This window comes from Salmo salar, chromosome 08 (assembly GCF_965601325.2).
Source record: "Salmo salar chromosome 08, fSalSal1, whole genome shotgun sequence".
NCBI lineage: Eukaryota > Metazoa > Chordata > Actinopteri > Salmoniformes > Salmonidae > Salmo > Salmo salar.
In genome coordinates this window covers 40,974,958-41,002,173 of record NC_138298.1, presented here as the reverse complement: position 1 = coordinate 41,002,173, position 27,216 = coordinate 40,974,958, and the positions used below count along the sequence as shown (strand labels likewise).

Genomic DNA, 27,216 nt, shown 5'->3' with positions numbered 1-27,216 from the left:
AAGGCTGTCGTGGTAACAAGCGTTCTATTATAAAGGCTGTCATGGTAACAAACATTCTATTATAACGTCTGTCGTGGTAACAAGCGTTCTATTATAAAGGCTGTCGTGGTAACAAGCGTTCTATTATAAAGGCTGTGGTGGTAACAAGCGTTTATTATTAAAGCTGTCGTGGTAACAAGCGATCTATTATAAAGGCTGTCATGGCAACAAGCGTTCTATTATAAAGGCTGTCATGGTTACAAGTGTTCTATTATAAAGGCTGTCATGGTAACAAGCGTTCTATTATAAAGGCTGTCATGGTAACAAGCGTTCTATTATAAAGGCTGTCATGGTAACTGCAATATTAGTGTATTGTTTTTTCTCAAGACTTGAGTGTCATTTGAAATAAAGTCTAGGCAACAAATAACATTGGATTGTTTTCTTTACATGTTTTAGCTGTGAGTTCGGTTCACATTAACCACTTTTAATTTGACACAGACTGATCATGTAGATCATGTTCTTTGTTGTTTAATGAGTTAAAACCTGTATTTCCTCCTAGCAGGGATTTATTACATGTTTCAGTGCAACAAAAAGTCCCACCTTTTTGGGCCTCACCAGTTTGCATCCCTGTATACTGTCAGGTCCAGAAGTATTGGACACTGACACAATTTGCATCATTTTGGCTCTGCACGCCGCCACAATGGATTTGAAAGGAAACAAATCAAGATGTGCTTTAAGTGTAGACTTTCATCTTTAATTTGAGGGTTTTGTCAAAATGACTGTATGAACCGTGTAGAAATTACAACCATTTTCATACCTGGACCCGCAATTTTAGGGGATCAAAAGTAATTGGACATCCCTGGTGATGCTCTGCCAGGCCTTTACTGCAACTGTCTTCAGTTCCTGCTTGTTCTTGGGGTGTTTTGCCTTTAGTTTTGCCTTCAGCAAATGAAATGGATGCTCAATTGGATTCAGGTCAGGTGATTAACTTGGCCATTGCAGAACATTCCACTTCTTTGCCTTAAAAAAGTATTGGGTTGCTTTGGCAGTATGTGTCGGGTCATTGTCCGTCTGCACTGTGAAGTGCCGTCCAATGAGTTTTGAAGCATTAGGCTGAATCTGAGCAGATAACATAGCCCAATAAATCCAAGGGAACCAGTTCGATTGGTAGCCATACACTACCGCCACCATGCTTCACAGATGAGGTGGTATGCTTCGGATCATGAGCAGCAGTTCCTTCCTTTCTCCATACTCTTCTCTTCCCATCATTCTGGTACAAGTTGATCTTTGTCTCATCTGTCAATAGGATGCTGTTCCAGATCTGTCCAGAACAGTTTTTTTGGCAAACTCTAATCTGGTCTTCCTGTTTTTGAGGCTTACCAATGGTTTACATCTTGCGGTAAACCCTCTGTTTTTACTCTGGTGAAGTCTTCTCTTGATTGTTGACTTTGACACAGATACGCCTACCTCCTGGAGGGTGTTGTTGATCTGACCAACTGTTGTGAAGAGGTTTTTCTTCACCAGGGAAAAAACTCTTCTGTCATCCACCACAGTTGTTTTCCATGGTGTTATTAAGAGAATTCCTGCTTGAGTGTAATGATTAAATAATTCTACCCTGAATTTAGGGATATTGTCTATATAGCATGTAGAATGAGTAACTAAAGGGTTGAGCATAAGTCTCACGAGATTGACTAGGATATGTGAGGAATGGGAGTCTGTGTGTTTAAGTAAACACCAAGAACTGTTAAACTGTGGTTGACTGTAATGGAAATGATATGATTAAAGGTTTGACTAAATGATTTCACCCTGAAAATATATAACCGAGTGATTATAAAATGAATGTCCTAATGTGTGTGTGTAGGAAAAGTTTAAGCTTAACCTCTTTAGGGTAGGGGGCAGTATTTGCACGGCCGGATAAAAAACGTACCCGATTTAATCTGGTTATTACTACTGCCCAGAAACGAGAATATGCATATAATTATTGGCTTCGGATAGAAAACACCCTAAAGTTTCTAAAACTGTTTGAATGGTGTCTATGAGTATAACAGAACTCATACGGCAGGCAAAAACCTGAGAAGATTCCTTACAGGAAGTGGCCTGTCTGACCATTTCTTGGGCTTCTACACTCACTTTATTGAAAACTGAGGATCTCTGCTGTAACGTGACACTTCCTACGGCTCCCATAGGCTCTCAGAAGGCGGCAAAAAGCTGAATGATGTCTTTGCAGGCCCAGGCTGAAAAACATTAGCGCATTTGGATAATGGTCGACCAGAGAACAATGAGACTGAGGCGCGTGCACGAGGCGACACCATGTTTTTATTTTCTCGTCTTTTAACTAAAACAGGGTTTCCCGATCGGAATATTATCGCTTTTTTACGAGAAAAATCGCGTAAAAATTGATTTTAAACAGCGGTTGACATGCTTCGAAGTACAGTAATGGAATATTTAGAAATGTTTTGTCACGAAACGCGTCGGGCGCGTCACCCTTCTTTACCCTTCGGATAGTGTCTTGAACGCACGAACAAAACAGAGGATATTTGAACATAACTATGGATTATTTTGAACCAAACCAACATTTGTTATTGAAGTAGAAGTCCTGGGAGTGCATTCTGCCGAAGAACAGCAAAGGTAATCAAATTTTTCTAATAGTAAACCGGAGTTTGGTGAGGGCCAAACTTGGTGGGTGTCAAATTAGCTAGCCGAGATGACTGGGCTATCTACTCCGAATATTGCAAAATGTGCTTTTGCCGAAAAGCTATTTTAAAATCGGACATAGCGATTGCATAAAGGAGTTCTGTATCTATAATTCTTAAAATTATTGTTATGTTTTTTGTGAACGTTTATGGTGAGTAATTTAGTAAATTCACCGGAAGTTTGCGGTGGGTATGCTAGTTCTGAAAGTCACATGCTAATGTAAAAAGATGGTTTTTGATATAAATATGAACTTGATTGAACAAAACATGTATGTATTGTATAACATAATGTCCTAGGATTGTCATCTGATGAAGATCATCAAAAGTTAGTGCTGCATTTAGCTGTGGTTTGGGTTTATGTGACATTATATGCTAGCTTGAAAAATGGGTGTCTGATTATTTCTGGCTGGGTACTCTGCTGACATAATCTAATGTTTTGCTTTCGTTGTAAAGCCTTTTTGAAATCGGACAGTGTGGTTAGATTAACGAGAGTCTTGTCTTTAAAATGGTTAAAAATAGTAATATGTTTGAGAAATTGAAGTAATAGCATTTCTAAGGTATTTGAATAACGCGCCACGGGATTCCACTGGCTGTTGAGTAGGTGGGACGATTTCGTCCGACATACCCTAGAGAGGTTAATGATTTAGCAATGTAAGCAAGACATTCAAGAAAAAGGGGAACTGTTAACAGACAGCAGACAACTTGTGACCACTGTGAAACTGATAACAGGAAGAAGGTCTCCCCACCCAGGGAGGGGAGAAACCTTTAGGCTTGCAGTAGAGTATGTAACATGGGGCAGGATATGATAAGCAATGTATGTGATGGAGAAGACTTGTAAATAAGCATTGACAGTGTTAAAGAAGAGGAGGGGCATTTGTAAGGGGTATGACATATGGTATGACCAAATGTTAGGTATAAAAGGCTGTGTACATTGTATGATATTGAGAGCTCTCGTGAATAAACCTGATTGACTATTGTAGGCTGGGCCTCCGTCTGTGTCATTTAACCAGAACCTTACAAACTCTGGGGTGCAGACTGAGTAGTCTAATTGAAGTTCAGTTTATGAACATTGGGAACAGAATTCCCATAACAATTGGGAATCCTAAGGTAACACGCCGAAAACCGTGCACGGGCGGGTCATTGACTCGTAAATTAAAGACCTGTCCCCTGAAATTGGGGTTCAATAACAGGCCGGTAAATATCTAAGGTCGACAGGGACGGTGACAGAATCCAACCTACATTGCTTTTCCCAGCCTACAAGACAAAGGTCAGTAAATCTTTATTTACGCCGATTTGGGGGAATACTACCTGTATGATTGCATGTAGTGGAGAAGGGAGTTAGTGTAGTCTAGGTGTTAAATGCCGAAATATCCGTTGGGGCATACTAACCTGGTGACCTGTCTTTAGAATATTGTGTGGAGAACCCTGATATTGGTAGTATTCTATGCAATTGGAAAAGAGGAATTGGGTGTAGAGCCATCCTAGGCAAGGTGTGGGGGGGTCCATAATGACCCTAGGTATCTGTGGCCACTACCAATGTAAACTATCTAATGTTGAGGCCTAACGGTTAAACTGGTCAAGATACATTGGACGGGCTAATGCTCTGAGATCTAACGGATTACTGATCTAGAATATATTAGCGGGGAGTGTAGTCGAGATCTAACAGGGCGCAAAAATTGGTCTGACTATTCTATGGAAGGAGGAAGCATACACACAGATTGTGAGAAGTGAAAAGCACATACACAGAGATCGTGTGCATAGAGTGTGAGCACCCACACAGAGAGGAGTGATAAACACATAGATTGTGAGACACATAGATTGTGATACACATAGAAGTTTTAAATTGAAACAGAGTAAAAGTATATATACATAGATGAAGGATAATAACAGATTATAGAAACACACACATAGATTGTGCAACCTAATAACAAATAGTTATTGAATAACCATGGGTGGCAAACCCTCAAAGGAGGTGCAGGAATTAACTGGAGATGAGCGATATATGGAGTTAAATGTTATAAAATAAATATTTATTTCGGTCCAATGTGGAGAAGGAAGTATGAATTTGATGGAAGTTTGGATGTAGAAAAGTTGGGACTAATGATAAGAAAGATACATAAGGTATGTGGGGACAAGACAGGGAAACAGCAAGTCGAGGGTTAGACATAGCCAGGGTGTGGCTGTCTGAGGCCCGGAGAAGAAGGCAAGAAGGCAAGTGTAGAGGGTGAAAAGAACAAGGAAGTTACTAAGAAAGTTGAAAAGTAAGTTTGGCGATTTACATGTTACTTTTAAGTCTTGGACATTTCATAATGGTGAAGCCGAAAGAGAGGAGAAAGTTGTAACATATGTTTTACTCTTACGATAGAGGAGAGGCAGAACGTTGTTTGAGTAGAGGTTATATTTTTGCCAACTGGTAAGAAGAGGAGAGTTGGTTGTGCGTGCTGGACTATATTTGGCTAATAAGGGATTTAGGTCTGAATAGTTGGATCATAAAAGGTTTGTGATAGTTTCTGATTATTGTTTATTGGTTTTATTATTTAGGTAACAATAGTGAATTTAAGCAGGAAGTTAAGGTATTTTAACATTATAATCTGTTTCCATTACGTGGAACAATGTCAGGTCAGTAAAGTGAATTGCAGGTTGAGTTAATTTTTATTTTACAGGGACAGTGCACATTAATCACAGTTGTGTGTGTCTAAGGGCAGGGTATTCCAGAAAGGGGAAGCTCTTACCCTGAAAGCAGATTGACTAAAGGTGATTTTCCTTAAGGGAACTATACAGTCATCTCTCATGGCGAACCTTGTGGATCTGCTGCAATAAGGTTTGGGTTTTCCGTCTAACAAAAGTTCTGAGTGGAGGGGGAGCCTGGAAATTTAGAATCATGTATACAAGACATGCCTCAGTGTATTGCCCAAGATTTTTTGCAATTCAGGAGCTCATGATTTTTGAGAATGTAACAGTGATGAGGGCTATGGGGCTTCCTATCAGCACTTTGAGAGACTGTTTGCAGATTGAATGGGTTTTAATGTTATAAAGCAAGCCTCGGCCAAATTAGTCAAGTAGTATGTTAAAGTAGGGGAGTTTAATAGATTTGAAGTACAGTATTGTATCCAAGGGTAGCGCATGTTCAATTAAGTTTAAAACTAATGATTGGAGGGAGTACGATGAAATTATCATTATTATTAGGTTTTGTTTATAGTCATTGTTTGGGTTTCTGAATTGGTATAGTATAATGAATGCTGACCAAGTGGTGGTGTTTCTTTTTTCTATGGGAAAATAAGTGTTTCATTGTCTCTTTTTGGAAAGTTTCCTAGGGCTATAATCTTGGAGGGAGCAAGTGAGATAGAGGCATATTTCTACCAAATTGAAAAAGGCCTGGAAACTTTTTGTTTGTTTTTAACTAGGGTTAGCAAATACCTACACACAACAAATAGGATATAACTATTTGTTGGTGTTTTTAAAATACTATGTTTGGATTTGTGTGTACTATTTATTTTGGGTGTGGTGAGATTTCCATTTGCTGAAGGGCCACGATATCTTGAAGGGGCATGCACACATATGGAATTTTAGAAGTTTTATTTTCTGAGTTTTAATTAAATATGTGATAAGGGAATGTTCTGGGAACCTGGGATCCAACATGTAGAAAATGTGTGATGTTTTTTTCTTTAATTTGTCTAATATAATAAGAAACACTGTTTTCAAAAGGGTGGTATGACTTTTGACCTCTATCATGGCACCCCTTTGTGGTCTGATCAGCCTCATGGGAGGGCCATTTGGATGATGAATTTAAGGTCATTTGTAATACCGGTTTTAAGGTAATTTGTGTAAATGATAATTATGATGAAGTTTATAGTCCTTTGACATATTTGTAAATTGAACCAATGAGAAGGAAGTGATAGAGCCATAGAGAGAGCAGAGAGAAAGTTTTAAGCTAGACACAGGGATACCGGAGATGTTTTGGTTAAAATGAGTGACAGATGTGGGATTTATTAAAGCAGTTTTACCTGTAACTGTTACTCCTAAATATATTTGACACTGACTGTTATGGGAAAGAAAAGATACGTAAGAAAGATAGAGAGAAAGGCAGAAGGAGAAGGGCTCCCCCGCACTAGTAGGAAGAGGAGGGGGGGCAGGAGGAGAGCAAGATAGAGAGCAGAAGGAAAGAATCTCATAATAAGCCAGGATTGAGAGAAGATAGAAGTGATACAGAATGGTTAGATAACAGTTACTGAGTGAAGAGCAGCATAGTTAAGTTATAGGCAGGTATAGATGAAAACTGAATTGTATAAGCGTGAACTTAACCTGGGGTCCCCTTAGACGTGGGGCCCGATTAATGACAGGATGATTTATTTTTAACTTAGGAACAGGAAGAAGAGTTAGAAGCGGTACCCTCCGTGTTATGGTCCCAAGGACCCGTTGATGTGGGGTTAATTAAAGGAGTTATTTTAGGATAAGACATCCTGAAGTCAAATTATAGATTTTATTAAAGGTAATTATTAGTAATTTAGGAAAAGTTGAGCCCCCAGAGGGAAGCTAAATTTTGATTTATGAAAATAACATTTTACGAATCCTTCTCAGGAGGGCTGTAAGGCAGACTATTAATGTTTTTGGCAGAACAGGGACACAAAGTAAGAAAGAAGAAGTTGTGACTATGAAAAAGGGAAGTTATAGACATACTATAACTCAGGAAGGGCGAACACTTAATTCTACAAGAAAGACAGCATTCTAGAAGCACCTAAACCACTCAAAAAGAAACAGATGATGAGTTTTCTTGGAATGATTAACTATTGCCGTGCATGGATACCCCCCTTTGCATTACATACAGGGTAGCTTAGTGAGTTGATATATGGTAAAGCTATGGCAGCAAAAGATAAGATCAAGGTAAACGCAGCCACTGCTAGCTAGCCACTCTACCAGCTATCAGTACTGTATCATTTTTAGTCAATACGATTTTCGCAATGTAGCTTTCGAGTTGTGTAGTCCACTTGTGTAGCTAGCAGCACTGACTTTGTGTTAGTTAGCCAACGTTTAATTACTTCTGCGCTATGAAAGGAACTAGACACGGACACGAGTGATCAATTGGTAGTTTGCTGTAAACAAGTATTGGTGCTAACCGTGTGTTATTGGATGCTAGCATGGTAGTTAGCTACAGCGTCATAGGATACGGTGCACTGGGTGGGTTTCACGGAAGAATAATGTACCAAGTTATCTAGCTGAATAAACTAAGTTTGAGCCTATTCCTGGAAACATTGAACCACTGTAGCTTACATCAATTATAATTTCTAAGTGGAAGTTAGAATAGTTATATTTGAGTGTTTCAGTGAATGGTTAGTGAGGGAGGCCCTGCTCTCTCGCTTCCCCAGTTGTTTAGTTAATTTTCATGCCAATCTCCTTTGCATTAGCGTAGCCTCTCTTGTAGCCTATCAACTATGTGTCGGTCTATCCCTGTTCTCTCCTCTCTGCACAGGCCATACAAACGCTTCACATCGCGTGGCCGCTGCCACTCTAACCTGGTCTGCGGCCAACAAGGCAGAGTTCATCTCAGCCTATGCTACCCTCCAGTCCCTCGACTTCTTGGCGCTGACAGAAACATGGATTACCACAGAAAACACTGCTACTCCTACTGCTCTCTCCTCGCCTGACCACGTGTTCTCGCACACCCCGAGAGCATCTGGTCAGCGGGGTGGTAGCACTGGAATCCTCATCTCTCCCAGGTGGACATTCTCTCTTTCTCCCCTGACCCATCTGTCTATCTCCTCCTTTGAATTCCGTGCTGTCACAATCACTAGCCCCATTCAAGCTTAACATCCTTACCATTTATCGCCCTCCAGGTTCCCTTGGAGAGTTCATCAATGAGCTTGACGCCTTGATAAGTTCCTTTCCTGAGGATGGCTCACCCCTCACAGTTCTGGGTGACTTTAACCTCCCTACGTCTACCTTTGACTCATTTCTCTCTGCTTCCTTCTGTCCACTCCTCTCCTCTTTTGACCTCACCCTCTCACCGTCCCCCCTTACTCAAAAGGCAGGCAGAATGCTTGACCTCATCTTCACTAGATGCTGTTCTTCTACTAATCTCACTGCAACTCCCCTCCAAGTCTCCGATCACTACCTTGTATCCTCTTCCCTCTCGCTCTCCTCCAACACTACTCACTCTGCCCCTACTCAGATGGTATTGCGCCGTCGCAACCTTCGCTCTCTCTCTCCTGCTACTCTCTCCTCTTCCATCCTATCATCTCTTCCCTCTGCTCAATCCTTCTCCAACCAATCTCCTGATTCTGCCTCCTCAACCCTCCTCTCCTCCCTTTCTGCATCCTTTGACTCTCTATGTCCCCTATCCTCCCGGCCGGCTCGGTCCTCCCCTCCTGCTCCGTGGCTTGACGATTCATTGCGAGCTCACAGAACAGGGCTCCGGGCAAATGGAGGAAAACTAGCCTCCCTGCGGACCTGGCATCTTCTCACTCCCTACCTCTCTACATTTTCCTCCTCTGTTTCTGCTGCTAAAGCCACTTTCTACCACTCTAACTTCCAAGCATCTGCCTCTAACCCTAGGAAGCTCTTTGCCACCTTCTCCTCCCTCCTGAATCCTCCTCCCCCTCCCCCCCTCCTCCCTCTCTGCGGATGACTTCGTCAACCATTTTGAAAAGAAGGTCGACGACATCCGATCCTCGTTTGTTAAGTCAAACGACACCGCTGCTCCTGCTCACATTGCCCTACCCTATGCTTTGACCTCTTTCTCCCCTCTCTCTCCAGATGAAATCTTGCGTCTTGTGACAGCCGGCCGCCCAACAACCAGCCGGCTTGACCCTATCCCCTTCTCTCTTCTCCAGACCATTTCCAGAGACCTTCTCCCTTACCTCACCTCGCTCATCAACTCATCCTTGACCGCTGGCTACGTCCCTTCCGTCTTCAAGAGAGCGAGTGTTGCACCCCTTCTCAAAAAACCTACACTCGATCCCTCCGATGTCAACAACTACAGACCAGTATCCCTTCTTTCTTTTCTCTCCAAAACTCTTGAACGGCACGTCCTTGGCCAGCTCTCCTGCTATCTCTCTCAGAATGACCTTCTTGATCCAAATCAGTCAGGTTTCAAGGCTGGTCATTCAACTGAGACTGCTCTTCTCTGTGTCACCGAGGCTCTCCGCACTGCTAAAGCTAACTCTCTCTCCTCTGCTCTCATCCTTCTAGACCTATCTGCTGCCTTTGATACTGTGAACCATCAGATCCTCCTCTCCACCCTCTCCGAGTTGGGCATCTCCGGCACGGCTCACTCTTGGATTACGTCCTACCTGACAGGTTGCTCCTACCAGGTGGCGTGGCGAGAATCTGTCTCCGCACCACGTGCTCTCACCACTGGTGTCCCCCAGGGCTCAGTTCTAGGCCCTCTCCTACTCTCGCTATACACCAAGTCACTTGGCTCTGTCATATCCTCACATGGTCTCTCCTATCATTGCTACGCAGACGACACACAATTAATCTTCTCCTTTCCCCCTTCTGATAAGCAAGTGGCGAATCGCATCTCTGCATGTCTGACAGACATATCAGTGTGGATGATGGATCACCACCTCAAGCTGAACCTCGGCAAGACGGAGCAGCTCTTCCTCCCGGGGAAGGACTGCACTTTCCCCAATCTCGCCATCACGGTGGACAACTCCATTGTGTCCTCCTCCCAGAGTGCTAAGAGCCTCGGCGTGACCCTGGAAAACACCCTGTTGTTCTCCGCTAACATCAAGGCTGTGACCCGATCCTGTAGGTTCATGCTATACAACATTCGCAGAGTACGACCCTGCCTCACACAGGAAGCGGCACAGGTCCTAATCCAGGCACTTGTCATCTCCCGTCTGGATTACTGCAACTCGCTGTTGGCGGGGCTCCCTGCCTGTGCCATTAAACCCCTACAACTCATCCAGAACGCCACAGCCCGTCTGGTGTTCAACCTTCCCAAGTTCTCTCACGTCACCCCGCACACTCCACTGGCTTCCAGTTGAAGCTCGCATCTGCTACAAGACCATGGTGCTTGCCTACGGAGCTGTGAGGGGAACGGCACCTCCGTACCTTCAGGCTCTGATCAGGCCCTACACCCAAACAAGGGCACTGCGTTCATCCACCGCTGGCCTGCTGGCCCCCCTACCTCTGCGGAAGCACAGTTCCCGCTCAGCCCAGTCAAAGCTGTTCGCTGCTCTGGCACCCCAATGGTGGAGCAAGTTCCCTCACAACGCCAGGACAGCGGAGTCAATCACCACCTTCCGTAGTCACCTGAAACCCCACCTCTTTAAGGAATACCTGGGATAGGATAAAGTAATCCTTCTAACCCCCCCCCCCCCCTCTCCCAAAAAGATATAAATGTACTATTGTAAAGTGGTTGTTCCACTGGATATCATAAGGTGAATGCACCAATCTCTAAGTCGCTCTGGATAAGAGCGTCTGCTAAATGACGTAAATGTAAATGTACGTGAAATATTTAGCCAATAGGGTGGACTGTAATGGAAATTATATGATTAAAGGTTTGACTAAATGATTTCACCCTGAAAATGTATAACCGAGTGATTATAAGATTAATGTACTAATGTGTGTGTGTTGGAAAAGTTGAAGCTTAATGATTTAGCAATGTAAGCAAGACATTCAAGAAAAAGGGGAACTGTTAACAGACAGCAGACAACTTGTGACCACTGTGAAACTGATAACAGGAAGAAGGTCTCCCACCCAGGGAGGGGAGAAACCTTTAGGCTTGCAGTAGATTATGTAACATGGGGCAGGATATGATAAGCAATGTATGTGATGGAGAAGACTTGTAAATAAGCATTGACAGTGTTAAAGAAGAGGAGGGGCATTTGTAAGGGGTATGACATATGGTATGACCAAATGTTAGGTATAAAAGTCTGTGTACATTGTATGATATTCAGAGCTCTTGTGAATAAACATGATTGACTATTGTAAGCTGGGAATTATGTCTGTTTTATTTAAACCAGAACTTTACGAACTCTGAGTTGCAGACAGAGTATTTTAATTGAAGTTAACATTGAGAACATAATTCTACTAACAATGGTCTTCCGGGCCTTTTGGTGTTCCTGAGCTCATCAGTGCGTTCTTTCTTTTTAAGAATGTACCAAACATTTGATTTGGACACACCTAATGCTTTTGTTATCTCTCTGATGGGTTTGTTTTGATTGTTCAACCTAATGATGGCTTGTTTCACTGGCAGTGACAGCTCTTTGGACTTCATATTGAGGGTTAACAGCAACACATTCCAAATGCCACACTTGAAATCAACTCTAGAACTTTTATCTGCTTACTTGTACATGAACTAATGAAGGAATAACACACCTGGCCATGGAACAGCTGAGCAGCCAATTGTCCAATTATTTTTTGTCCCTTTTGGTCCCTCAACTCCAATATGCTGTGGAGCTAACTTGGTCAATGTCTAAATATTTATGGACCTCACTGTATGAAGCAGTTATACATTTACATTATGTGCAATTTTTTTGTAAAAGTTTTTAACCTTTCACAATGTCTGGGTAACATTTGGTATGTCAACATGTGTTATGTCAGAAAATCTGAATATAAATGTTACCAGGTTTCTACAAGAAAAAAGAAAAAAAAGAATCACTAGCATCACATAATCACTAACCACCACACATGTTCAGACTCACCTCAGCTGTGAGATGTAGGACAGACACTGAAGGAAACTCCTCACTTCACTCTCTTCATCTGACCAGCCCTTCAGCTCTACTGGTTTCTTCCCTGATTGGAGTTTCAGCACTTCTAGGAGGAGGGAGGCCTTTCTCTCTGAGAGGTCTATGGACCAGACTGCAGGAGCTGACTGGTAAACTGGCTGTAATGCTGGAAGGACACTCCTGCCTGTTTGAGTCTCATAGTCCTTCACATGTGAGTACAGATCCAGCAGGAAATCCCATTTCTGATTGTGATATACTTCAGACAGGGACAACACTTTCTCTACAGTTGTTTGTATGGTTCCTCTCTCATTGAGAGCTGCTTGAAGACACAGATTCAGTAGGAATGTCTTCTCTCTCTTTCTCCTCTCTTCAGGGGATCTTCTCTGATCCCGTGGTGGAGAAAAACTGCAAGAACAGTTTAACAACAAATAGATGAATATGTGAAAGATATGATATGCATTTCTGATGGTGACATTATGGAGGGTAAAATACAATGACTATCTTTCTAAACTCATCATCAACTTCAATTGTTCCTTAAAATCATCACTACAAAGACTACATATTTGACAAACAGTATGTGTATATTTAGTATATTATGTTACTGCAGAAAGCTACAAGCTTCCTCTCTAAAGGGAAATACAGGACAGACAACTACAATCTCTGAACTGTACTGATCCAACTCACCTCAGCTGTGAGATGTAGGACAGACATTGAAGGAAACTCCTCACTTCACTCTCTTCATCTGACCAGCTCTTCAGCTCTACTGGTTTCTTCTCTGGTTGGAGTTTCAGCACTTCTAGGAGGAGGGAGGCCTTTCTCTCTGAGAGGTCTACGGACCAGACTGCAGGAGACGACAGGTAAACCGTCTGTGACGCTGGAAGGACACTCCTGCCTGTTTGAGTCTCATAGTCCTTCACATGTGAGTACAGATCCAGCAGGAAATCACATTTCTGATAGCGATATACTTTAGAAAGTAACAACATTTTCTCAACAGTTGTTTGTATGGTTCCTCTCTCATGGAGAAATGCTTGAAGACACAGATTCAGTAGGAATGTCTTCTCTCTCTTTCTCCTCTCTATATTATCCTTCAGTGGAAGAAATCTGAACAAACAGTTTAAAACACAGATGATATACAGGTGAGTGATGAGGACTGATATGAGTAACAGGGTTGGGGAACTGAAAACTAATACCACCATATGACTCCATCTTTTAAAACAATGCAACTATGAACTGGAATTTTGTTCAATTTAAATTCCTACTGAATTAGAGTTTCTACAGCATCTTCATATGTGCATGTATTGAAAAGATAAAGACAGTGTAAAACATAAATACTATCTACACCAGTTCAATGACATAGGGACTCTTGTTGGATAAACTCACTCACCTCAGCTGTGAGATGTAGGGCAGACACTGAAGGAAACTCCTCACTTCACTCTCTTCATCTGACCAGCTCTTCAGCGCTACTGGTTTCTTCCCTGGTTGGAGTTTCAGCACTTCTAGGAGGAGGGAGGCCTTTCTCTCTGAGAGGTCTATGGACCAGACTGCAAAAAAAAATGTAAAAGTTAATTTAAGTTTTAGTTTAAAGTGCGATTTAAATATTAGTCATATTAACACTAATATACTGTAGACACATTATAAACATGTAGCTACATAGTCATATTAACACTAATATACTGTATAGACACATAATAAACATGTAGCTACAGAGTCATTAACACTAATATACTGTATAGACATAATAAACATGTAGCTACATAGTTATATTAACACTAATATACTGTATAGACACATAATAAACATGTAGCTACATAGTCCTATTAACACTAATATACTGTATAGACACATAATAAACATGTAGCTACATAGTCATATTAACACTAATATACTGTATAGACACATAATAAACATGTAGCTACATAGAGTCATTAACACTAATATACTGTATAGACACATAATAAACATGTAGCTACATACACATAATAAACATGTAGCTACATAGACACATAATAAACATGTAGCTACATAGTCATATTAACACTAATATACTGTATAGACAAATAATAAACATGTAGCTACATAGTCATATTAACACTAATATACTGTAGACACATAATAAACATGTAGCTACATAGTCATATTAACACTAATATACTGTATAGACACATAATAAACATGTAGCTACATAGTCATATTAACACTAATATACTGTATAGACACATAATAAACATGTAGCTACATAGTCATATTAACACTAATAAACTGTATAGACACATAATAAACATGTAGCTACATAGTTATATTAACACTAATATACTGTATAGACACATAATAAACATGTAGCTACATAGTCATATTAACACTAATATACTGTATAGACACATAATAAACATGTAGCTACATAGTCATAATAACACTAATATACTGTAGACACATAATAAACATGTAGCTACATAGTCATATTAACACTAATGTACTTTATAGACACAAACATGTAGCTACATAGTCATATTAACACTAATATACTGTAGACACATAATAAACATGTAGCTACATAGTCATATTAACACTAATATACTGTAGACACATAATAAACATGTAGCTACATAGAGTCATTAACACTAATATACTGTATAGACACATAATAAACATGTAGCTACATAGTCATATTAACACTAATATACTGTATAGACACATAATAAACATGTAGCTACATAGTCATAATAACACTAATATACTGTAGACACATAATAAACATGTAGCTACATAGTCATATTAACACTAATATACTGTATAGACACATAATAAACATGTAGCTACATAGTCATATTAACACTAATAAACTGTATAGACACATAATAAACATGTAGCTACATAGTCATATTAACACTAATATACTGTATAAACACATAATAAACATGTAGCTACATAGTCATATTAACACTAATATACTGTATAGACACATAATAAACATGTAGCTATATAGTCATATTAACACTAATATACTGTATAGACACATAATAAACATGTAGCTATATAGTCATATTAACACTAATATACTGTATGTCGGAATAAGAAGAATACAATTAGAGGTGTCAGGACTTGTTTAATGTAAAACGTCATCACATAATTTGATAATTAGCTAGGTCAGGACAGGGTAACCTTTATTTTCCTCATCATTCGTAAATAGTTATGTAGAAACTCACCATTTACAGGGACATCTGTCTCTCTGCTGGTTTCACTGGTGTCTCCTTCTCCATAGACAGCTGACACTCTGACTCTGTAGCAGGTACTGAGGTTCAGAGATATGATGCATTTACATTCAGGTCCTTCTGTTACCATGGTAGACCAGCCCTCCAGTCCTGCCTCTTTATATTCTACTTTGTAGTGGAGTACAGAGGCATCATCTTCAGACTCAGGCTGGAGCCAAGTCACTTTGATGGTTTCCTTTGTTTTGTTCAGCAGCCGGCTCACATACAGATGTTCAGGTGGGGATCTCAGGGTCTTGACCTCAATGACCTTGCTGAAGTCACTCATACCAGAGTGTTCTATAACAGAGTACCTGATCTGGTACAGTGTGAACGGTTTCAAACCTGCCACTACACAGGTTTCTGCAGGAGCCAGGGTCACTACCTCATTCCATGGCCGTTTGCTAACCTTCATAAAACTAGTAGTCATGACTCTGTACTCTACTCTGTATCTCTCAGGTCTTCTGATGGTTGACTGTGGAAACGTCAGGAGGACGCAGCTCTGTTTTATCTCTGCTACCTGGACTGGATCAGGTTTTAATCCCAGCAGGAAGTTGGTGGTGATGAGACTGCCTTGTTGATACAGACGAATGGAGGATGCAGGAACACTGATATCTGGTATAACTGCTGCAATGAACTTGATGTTCTCTTCATCTCTTCTGTCTTCATAGAATGTGGTGAACAAGCTGAGGTCTGACTGTATTTTCTGACTGACCTGTGTCTCCTGCTGTCCAGTGCGATCAGTTTGGTTCATGGTGTTCTCTTGTACAGAGAGTGTATGCTGCTCCATGGTGGAGAGGAATGAATCTTCATCATCTAGGGAGGTCAGAGTGAAACACAGTATCCTGTCTGTCTGTGAATCTAGAAGGACTGTCTCCAGCTCCTTCTCAGATTTCACTATGGGGAGGTTCTTGGTTTTGCAGATGTTAACAGCATTCACCTCAGCTTCCTTATTGTGAAGCCAGTGATCTAAAGCCTGAGAAGTGAACGGTGACTGATTGTGTTTCTTCAGAATCTCTCTGAACCACAACAAACCTGATTCACCATTTTCTCTAATGAACTCTGTGGCTTTGGCCAGTGCTTTCTGAAACTCTGCCTGATACTCTGACAGTGACTGTGAAAACTGTGTCAGTTTGTCCTTAGCATAAGGGAACCATTTCATCACATAGGCATTGGTGTGGTCTGACATCATTTCCTGGCACCTCATTGTGACCTGTCTCAGGTGTTCCAGAACTTTCTCAGCTCTGAGGAGCAGGTCTTCACTGATCTGAAACGCAACACAAGCCGCTGCATGGTCCAGATTCTTCAGAGGGTATAGCCAGACACGAACAGGCACTGCTTTCTCTCCTCGCTGCCCCAGACACTTTGGCAGGGACTGGTACACCTCTACTGCTGTGTCATAATCCATTGTGGTTGTCGGGTCTACGTCACTGTGCAAGGTGCATTGATACAACAAACTGTTTACTTTCTCTGAGTCTGTCAAACTTGAGAATATATCTTCTGAATTGAAGGTGTTGAGCATCTTCTTGATCACATCTTGCATCTCGGTTTTCTCTCGTCTTGCATTCCTTTGTCTGTTGATGTGTTTGCTGTCAAAGATAAAGAATGCTTGAGCTCCATAGAGGACAGCCATGACCACATGAGTTGCCTTTCGTTGTGTTCTGTCTGTCTCCTCCTGAAGCACCCTGTGACTGAGCATGTCCAGTCTGGTAGTGGTTCTGTACTGTAGAGTGACCCGGTCCTGCAGTGTGGACTGAACAGGATGGTTCAGGTATCCAGCAGCACCACCAACCTCCACCAGTCCAGACAGGACACTGGCTCTGAGAGGAGTGGTCACATCCAGAGCCCTGAATCTGTCCTGAAGGGAGTCTCCTTCAATACACTTCACCTCTGTGAGAGGCCGAGGGAGGGACAGCTGCATTGACGCAATGGTGGTGTTGTTCCACAGAAAAACATCTAAGGACATAAGAAACTTGAATTACCTGAAGAAATTCAGACTTTTCAATTATTTATTATTAAATTGGGTAAAGGAGGTTATTAAATAATTTGTTAACTTTACATTTCACAACCTTCAACAAACAATAAGTCATTAACCACTCCGATAAAACCAATGATTTGGAATGTAATGTTGAGTCACAGCTTAAACCAGACAAGCCTCAATGAACCTGCTTTACCCCCATCTATCACAGATGACTTTTATTGTGTTTTCTTACAACACATTATACACTAGAACACTCAGCAGTACATACTATAAATACAACCACAATACTCTGAAGTTTTTAAACTTTAAAAACATACGGTACCTGAACAAAATGAGTCACTGCGGCAGTCATACAACATCCCAAGATCTAAGGGACGACCGAGGGCAGCCACCACAACACTGTCTGATGTCCAGTCTGACAATCACAGAAAACACATGATAACATGTTGTGGTACAGGTCTAAAGGACGACCGAGGGCAGCCACCACAACACTGTCTGATGTCCAATCTGACAATCACAGAAAACACATGATAACATGTTGTGGTACAGGTCTAAAGGACGACCGAGGGCAGCCACCACAACACTGTCTGCTGTCCAGTCTGACAATCACAGAAAACACATGATAACATGTTGTGGTACAGGTCTAAAGGACGACCGAGGGCAGCCACCACAACACTGTCTGCTGTCCAGTCTGACAATCACAGAAAACACATGATAACATGTTGTGGTACAGGTCTAAAGGACGACCGAGGGCAGCCACCACAACACTGTCTGATGTCCAGTCTGACAATCACAGAAAACACATGATAACATGTTGTGGTACAGGTCTAAAGGACGACCGAGGGCAGCCACCACAACACTGTCTGATGTCCAGTCTGACAATCACAGAAAACACATGATAACATGTTGTGGTACAGGTCATTAAAGGTAGTGTCACGTCCTGACCAGTATATGGGTTATTGGTTATGGTAGTTTGGTCAGGACGTGGCAGAGGGTATTTGTTTTATATGGTTTGGGGGTTATGTGTATGTAGAGGGGTATTGTATTTATGTGTTCCGGGGTTTTTGGTATATGTTCTGGTGTTGGTGTTCTAGGTTTTCTAGTTTGTGTATTTCTTTGTTGGCCTGGTGTGGCTCTCAATCAGGAACAGCTGTACATCGTTGTTCCTGATTGAGAGTCATATTTAGGGAGCTTGTTTTCACCTGTCTGATTGTGGGTAGTTGTTTTTGCATTGCTTATAGTCTAGCCTGCAAAACTGTTTACTGTCGTGTTTCTCTATTTTCTTGTTTTTCCGTGTTCACATTTATAATAAATATAATGATGAGCACGCAACCCGCTGCGCCTTGGTCTAATCATTACGACAGTCGTGACAGGTAGTCATTTAGCAGTAATATACACTGAACAAAAAAATAAAACGCAACATGTAAAGTGTTGGTCACATATTTCATGAGCTGAGATAAAAGATCCCAGAAATGTTCCATACACACAAAAAGCTTATTTCTCTCAAATGTTGTGCACACATTTGTTATCATCCCTCTTAGTGGGCATTTCTCTTTTGCTAAGATAATCCATCCCCCTGACAGGTGTGGCATATCAAGAAGCTAATTAAAAAGCATGATCATAACACAGGTGAACTCTAAAATGTGCAGTTTTGTCACACAACACAATGCTGCAGATTTCTCAAATTTTGAGGGAATGTGCAATTGGCATGCTGACTGCAGGAATGTCCACCAGAGCTGTTGCCACAGAATTGAATGTTAATTTCTCTACCATAAGCCCCCTCCAACTTTGTTTTCGAGAATTGTGAGGACATCCAACCGGCCTCCCAACCGCAGACCACGTGTAACCACGCCAGCCCAGGACCTCCACATCCAGCTTCTTCACCTGCGGGATCGTCTGAGACCAGCCACCCGGACAGCTGGTGAAACTGTAGGTTTGCACAACCGAAGAATTTCTGCACAAACTGTCAGAAATCGTCTCAGGGAAGCTCATCTGCATGCTCGTCGTCTTCATCAGGGTCTTGCAGTTGGGCGTCGAATTGACTTCAGTGGGCAAATTCTCACCTTCAATAGCCACTGGCATGCTGGAGAGATGTGCTCTTCACGGATGAATCCTGGTTTCAACTATACCAGGCAGACTGCAGTATGGCATCGTGTGGGTGAGCGGTTTGCTGATGTCAACGTTGTGAACAGAGTGCCCCATGTTAGCGGTGGGGTTATGGTGTGGGGCAGGCATAACCTACAGACAACAAACACAATTGCATTTTATCGATGGCAATTTGAATGCACAGAGATACCGTGATGAGATCATGAGGCCCATTATCGTGCCACTCATCCGCCACCTTCACTTCATGTTTCAGCATGATAATGCACTGACCCCATGTCTCAAGGATCTGTACACAATTCCTGGAAGCTGAAAATGAGCCAGTTCCTCCATGGCCTGCATACTCACAAGACATGTCACCCTTTGAGCATGTTTGGGATGCTCTGGATCGACGTGTACGACAGCGTGTTTTAGTTCCCATCAATATCCAGAAAATTCGCACAGCCATTGAAGCAGAGCAGGACAACATTCCACAGGCCACAATCAACAGCCTGATCAACTCTATGAGAAGATGTGTTGCGCTGCATGAGGCAAATGGTGGTTACATCAGATACTGACTGGATTTCTGATCCACACCCTTTATTAAGGTATGTGTGACCAACAGATACATATCTGTATTCCCAGTCATGTAAAATCCATAGATTAGGGACTAATGAATCCATTTAAATTGACTGATTTCCATACAGGAACTGTAACTCAGTAAAATCTTTAAATTGTTGCATCTTGCGTTTATATTTTTGTTCAGTGTAACTCACCTTTGGTAAGAACAGTCTCATGTTGTAGTACAGGTCATTAAAGGTAGTCATTCAGCAGCAGTGATGTAACTCACCTTTGGTAAGAACATCCCCAAAGCCTCTGTAGAAATATTTTGCATGATAGGTCAGTTCCCAGGTTGCTTTCTCTAAAGTCTAAGGGACAAATAGTTTTAACATGAGAAAAGAGTTGGGATATTTCACCGATCTATGATATTGCTGACATAATACAGGATTATTATACAGTACCTGTTCCAGGTGGATTATTATACAGTACCTGTTCCAGGTGGATTATAATACAGTACCTGTTCCAGGTGGATTATAATACAGTACCTGTTCCAGGTGGATTATAACACAGTACCTGTTTCAGGTATTTATAACACAGTACCTGTTCCAGGTGGATTATTATACAGTATCTGTTCCAGGTGGATTATAACACAGTACCTGTTCCAGGTATTTATAACACAGTACCTGTTCCAGGTGTATTATAATACAGTACCTGTTCCAGGTGGATTATAACACAGTACCTGTTCCAGGTGGATTATAACACAGTACCTGTTCCAGGTGGATTATAATACAGTACCTGTTCCAGGTATTTATAACACAGTACCGGTTCCAGGCGGATTATAATACAGTACCTGTTCCAGGTGGATTATAACACAGTACCTGTTCCAGGTGGATTATAACACAGTACCTGTTCCAGGTGGGTTATAACACAGTACCTGTTCCAGGTGGATTATAACACAGTACCTGTTCCAGGTGGATTATAATACAGTACCTGTTCCAGGTATTTATAACACAGTACCTGTTCCAGGTGGATTATAATACAGTACCTGTTCCAGGTGGATTACAACACAGTACCTGTTCCAGGTATTTATAACACAGTACCTGTTCCAGGTGGATTATAATACAGTACCTGTTCCAGGTGGATTATAATACAGTACCTGTTCCAGGTGGATTATAACACAGTACCTGTTCCAGGTGAATTATAATACAGTACCTGTTCCAGGTGAATTATAATACTGTACCTGTTCCAGGTGGATTATAACACAGTACCTGTTCCTGTTGGATCATAATACAGTACCTGTTCCAGGTGGATTATAATACAGTACCTGTTCCAGGTGGATTATAACACAGTACCTGTTCCAGGTGGATTATTATACAGTACCTGTTCCAGGTGGATTATAACACAGTACCTGTTCCAGGTGGATTATAACATAGTACCTGTTCCAGGTGGATTATTATACAGTACCTGTTCCAGGTGGATTATAACACAGTACCTGTTCCAGGTGTATTATGTTGGTTAGTTCTGTCTTCTTTTGTTGGACATCTCTCCGCAATTTTGTTTCCGATCTTAATGCAGTCTGTTGGTCTTGATTTGTGTGTTTTAGCTTCACAGAAGAGAATAGATCATTACAGTAATATAATGCAGTACAGAAGCTCAGAAGCTCAATGTGTTATATTTACAGATTCAGGTGACTGAATGCTAAACCAGAACAGCATAGGAAACAACATGTACAAGTGACTGTTTGTCCTCAATGTGGACTAATGCTACATCCTAATGGTCATGGAGATTAAAAAGAACATTCTGGACACAATCATACAACACTAGTCCAGACTATAGACACACCCACCTCTTCAGTATCTCTCTCACTCTTTATGACATCATGGTTTCTGTGGTCCTGCAAGGCACACACCAGACAAACAGAAACCTGGTCTGTCTTACAGAAGACCTCCAGAGCTCTGTGGTGCAGCTGGCACAGTTTCTGCTCCAGGTTTCCAGTCACTTCCAACAAGGTGTGTCTCTGCAGAGCTGCTACGGTGTAGTGATGCCTGACATGGCTCTCACAGTAGGAGGCAGTGCAGGTCAGACAGGACTTCACAGCTTTGAGCTGTTTCTCAGTGCAGAGATCACAGACCACATCTCCAGGTCCAGCGTAGCAGTGCTTGGGAAGAGCAGGGACCTGGAACCCTGCCTGGTGGAGTTTCTCAATCACCTTCTCCAAGGCTGAGTTAGTGAGGGGGTCAGGACGTGTTCTGAATCTCTTTCTGCATTGGGGGCAGTCGTACTCTCCTGTCTGGGTCCAGTGGGTCTCAATGCACTGTCTGCAGTAACTGTGTCCACAGGGGATGGAGACTGGCTCTTTGAGAACCTCTGTACACACTGAACATCTGAAGTGGTCCTCTGTCAGTAGACTGGCTGTCAGCTCACTGTACACAAAGTGGTAGAGAAATGTGGTTGCTGTTTTAAAGACTGACTATACAGGGGCAAACCTACAAGATTCACAGGAATGTGGAAGCTGCTTTTTCTATGTTAGGTTCTTCACTTACCTGGCATCTTTTCCAAACATAATGTGCCTGTCCATGGACCAATCACTCTTCATGGACAGACACGGAGACCCCACCCTCTCCTGAATACAACTGTGGAAAGATCAAGGAGGGTTTTGTCATTGTGTGAATATGCAGAATTTAATAACCATTCATCTTTCATGTTGACTGTTTGTATATTTCTAAATGGACAGAAACAAAAATATCTGTATATTTCTAAATGGACAGAAACAAATATTTGGATATTTCTATTTGAGAATGATTTCACATGATATGCTTAAATACATATAACCACTAGGCTGATAAATAAAAACCTTTTTCCTTGGATTATTGAATTACCTACATCATGTGACATCAAGTTATCCATTTGGAGCGCAACATCGCGTTGTTAAAAAATATGTCTAAATTGGGCAATTGAAGACATATTTATGTTAACTTTGATTGTGTTTGATGAAAATGATAGACCATTCAAACGTTGTACGCAATATTATTCGGTAAGTGACTTGATGCCTACGGTGCCAAAGAGATTTGGTGTTGTTAAACGGGAGTGACGTATAACGGTAATATTGTAAAAATTCTGCTTTTAACAACCATCAGAATTGGTTATAAAAAGGTTATGCATGGTAACAGACAATAATTAACAGTAGGCAAAGTTATCGTGTCAGGAGAAAATTAAATCATAAACATTTGATGTCCAGTCACATTCACTGTGGTTGTCTGAAGCGTGCTGTAGAGTTCACAGCTGGCGATGCCTCATCGTGATTGGTTATTCCTCATAATTTGCAACAATGTCAATGAGCGTCATCAACATCTTTCCTTTGCGGTACCTCAAACTGTCCTGATTATCAGCTGAGATAAACTTATATGAGTTCATTTTACTCTTGGCTCAGAGTTTGTCTGAGCAGTGTCTTATCCTCCTAAAACCTACTCTGAGCAGTGTCTTAACATCCTAAAACCTACTCTGAGCAGTGTTTAAATATCCTAAAACCTACTCTGAGCAGTGTCTTATCATCATAAAACCTACTCTGAGCAGTGTCTTAACATCCTAAAACCTACTCTGAGCAGTGTCTTATCCTCCTAAAACCTACTCTGAGCAGTGTCTTATCCTCCTAAAACCTACTCTGAGCAGTGTTTAAACATCATCATAAAACCTACTCTGAGCAGTGTCTTATCATCCTAAAACCTACTCTGAGCAGTGTCTTATCCTCCTAAAACCAACTCTGAGCAGTGTCTTATCCTTTTAACACAATTCCTCACAGTATCTCACCTCTTTAATATTAGGAGAATTACAGCACTTTTTAAAGGGAGAATCTGTAGTTCAAACAACAAGAAAGCGGACACCATGTTTTTGGGCAAACAATTTAGGAAAGGGGTTGAGGAAAGGTGACCACTCTCAAATTCATGGATGGGGCTATGGATGCCAGGACTGACCATCCATGAGATCAAAATGGATGTTTTAACAATGTTATGAAGATAAAGAGTGTTTGTTGACGATTCAGTTGTTAACAAACATTGGAGTAAAACAAGCTTATATTTGAGGCTCTGATGATGTGCGACAGTTGAACTGAGCTCATGAAGCATTTACAAGCTGTTCCAGTCCACATCACTAGTAATATAGTCCTATTCCAGTCCACATCACTAGTAACATAGTCCTATTTCAGTCCACATCACTAGTAATATAGTCCTATTCCAGTCCACATCACTAGTAACATAGTCCTATTCCAGTCCACATCACTAGTAATATAGTCCTATTCCAGTCCATATCACTAGTAATATAGTCCTATTCCAGTCCATATCACTAGTAATATAGTCCTATTCCAGTCCATATCACTAGTAATATAGTCCTATTCCAGTCCATATCACTAGTAATATAGTCCTATTCCAGTCCATATCACTAGTAATATAGGTCTATTCCAGTCCATATCACTAGTAATATAGTCCTATTCCAGTCCATATCACTAGTAATATAGTCCTATTCCAGTCCATATCACTAGTAATATAGGCCTATTCCAGTCCATATCACTAGTAATATAGTCCTATTCCAGTCCATATCACTAGTAATATAGGTCTATTCCAGTCCACATCACTAGTAATATAGTCCTATTCCAGTCCACATCACTAGTAATATAGTCCTATTCCAGTCCATATCACTAGTAATATAGTCGGATTCCAGTCCAGATCACAAGTAATATAGTCCTATTCCAGTCCATATCACTAGTAATATAGTCCTATTCCAGTCCATATCACTAGTAATATAGTCCTATTCCAGTCCACATCACTAGTAATATAGTCCTATTCCAGTCCACATCACTAGTAATATAGTCCTATTCCAGTCCACATCACTAGTAATATTCCAGTCCATATCACTAGTAATATAAGCCTATTCCAGTCCATATCACTAGAAATATAGGCCTATTCCAGTCCATATCACTAGTAATACAGTTATATTCCAGTCCACATCACTAGTAATATAGTCCTATCAATCTCTCTCTATTATTCTGATATTTCACATTCTATTCCAGTCCACACCACTAGTAATATAGTCCAGTTCCAGTCTATATCACTAGTAATATAAGCTTCTTCCAGTCCATATCTGTCATAAGCGTCGTAAGGATTGGACCAAGGCGCAGCGGGTAAAGTGCTCTTCTTCTTAATTTATTTAAAGAAAACACTTAAACAAAAGACGAAAACAGTTCCATAAGGCTCCCAGGCTATACAGAAAATAACCACCCACAAAACACAAGTGAAACAAACACAACTAAATATGGCCTCCAATTAGAGACAACGACAACCAGCTGCCTCTAATTGGAGGTCCTACCAAAAACCCAACATTGAAATAGAAAGACATAAACATAGAACCTACACCAAAACACACAAAACAAACACCCCTTGCCACACCCTGACCAAACTACAATGACAAATAACCCCTTTTACTGGTCAGGGCATGACAATATCACTAGTAATATAGGCCTCTTCCAGTCAATATCACTAGTAACATATTCCTATTCCAGTCCATATCACTAGTAATATAGGCCTCTTCCAGTCAATATCACTAGTAACATATTCCTATTCCAGTCCATATCACTAGCATTGCTTATTTGTATTGCTTTAAAATATTTTGAATGCATTTTTATCTTATTAACACTTTGTTCTAGCTAGCTATTTGTAGAAAGCTATAAAGTAAACATAATATGGAGATGTGCACAGAACTTGATCAACAGTTTAAAAAATAGTATATTCCAGTCCACATCACTAGTGTTATAGTCCGATTCCGGGCCACATCACAAGTAATATAGTCCTATTCCAGTCCATATCACTAGTAATATAGTCCTATTCCAGTCCATATCACTAGTAATATAGGCCTCTTCCAGTCCACACAACGAGTAATATTGGCCTCTTCCAGTCCACATCTCTAGTAATATAGTCCTATTCCAGTCCATATCACTAGTAATATAGTCCTATTCCAGTCCATATCACTAGTAATATAGTCCTATTCCAGTCCACATCACTAGTAATATAGTCCTATTCCAGTCCATATCACTAGTAATATAGTCCTATTCCAGTCCACATCACTAGTAATATAATCTTATTCCAGTCCATATCACTAGTAATATAGGCCTATTCCAGTCCATATCACTAGTAATACAGTTATATTCCAGTCCACATCACTAGTAATATAGTCCTATTCCAGTCCACATCACTAGTAATATAGTCCTATTCCAGTCCATATCACTAGTAATATAGTCCTATTCCAGTCCATATCACTAGTAATATAGTCCTATTCCAGTCCATATCACTAGTAATACAGTCCTCTTCCAGTCCACATCACTAGTAATATAGTCCTATTCCAGTCCATACCACTAGTAATATAGTCCTATTCCAGTCCACATCACTAGTAACATAGTCCTATTCCAGTCCACATCACTAGTAATATAGTCCTATGCCAGTCCATATCACTAGTAATATAGTCCTATTCCAGTCCATATCACTAGTAATATAGTCCTATTCCAGTCCACATCACTAGTAATAGTCCTACTTCAGTCCACATCACTAGTAATATAGTCCTATTCCAGTCCACATCACTAGTAATATAGTCCTATTCCAGTCCATATCACTAGTAATATAGTCCTATTACAGTCCATACCACTAGTAATATAGTCCTATTCCAGTCCACATCACAAGTAATATAGTCCTATTCCAGTCCATATCACTAGTAATATAGTCCTATTCCAGTCCATATCACTAGTAATATAGTCCTATTCCAGTCCATATCACTAGTAATATAGGCCTATTCCAGTCCATATCACTAGTAATATAGTCCTATTCCAGTCCATATCACTAGTAATATAGGTCTATTCCAGTCCATATCACTAGAAATATAGTCCTATTCCAGTCCACATCACTAGTAATATAGTCCTATTCCAGTCCACATAACTAGTAATATAGTCCTATTCCAGTCCATAT

At 40.9% G+C, this 27,216-nt stretch overlaps 1 protein-coding gene across 5 annotated transcripts in view; it reads right to left on the bottom strand.

The window, feature by feature from the left end:
- LOC123742387 (uncharacterized) overlaps positions 1–27,216 on the bottom strand; it is a 44,423-nt gene that overhangs the window by 11,137 nt on the left and 6,070 nt on the right. For 3 of the 5 annotated variants that reach the window (XM_082978233.1, XM_082978236.1, XM_082978234.1), the window contains exons 5-13: positions 22,756–22,845; positions 22,059–22,635; positions 21,705–21,815; positions 20,502–20,580; positions 17,892–17,984; positions 15,547–17,544; positions 13,728–13,884; positions 13,028–13,444; positions 12,320–12,748 (exon numbers count right to left, since the gene is read on the bottom strand). In XM_082978233.1, the coding sequence (XP_082834359.1) occupies positions 12,320–12,748; positions 13,028–13,444; positions 13,728–13,884; positions 15,547–17,544; positions 17,892–17,984; positions 20,502–20,580; positions 21,705–21,815; positions 22,059–22,635; positions 22,756–22,845 (3,951 nt within the window). The remainder of the gene's footprint in view (positions 1–12,319; positions 12,749–13,027; positions 13,445–13,727; positions 13,885–15,546; positions 17,545–17,891; positions 17,985–20,501; positions 20,581–21,704; positions 21,816–22,058; positions 22,636–22,755; positions 22,846–27,216) is intronic. The other 2 variants (XM_082978235.1, XM_082978237.1) reach the window with 2 other exon arrangements.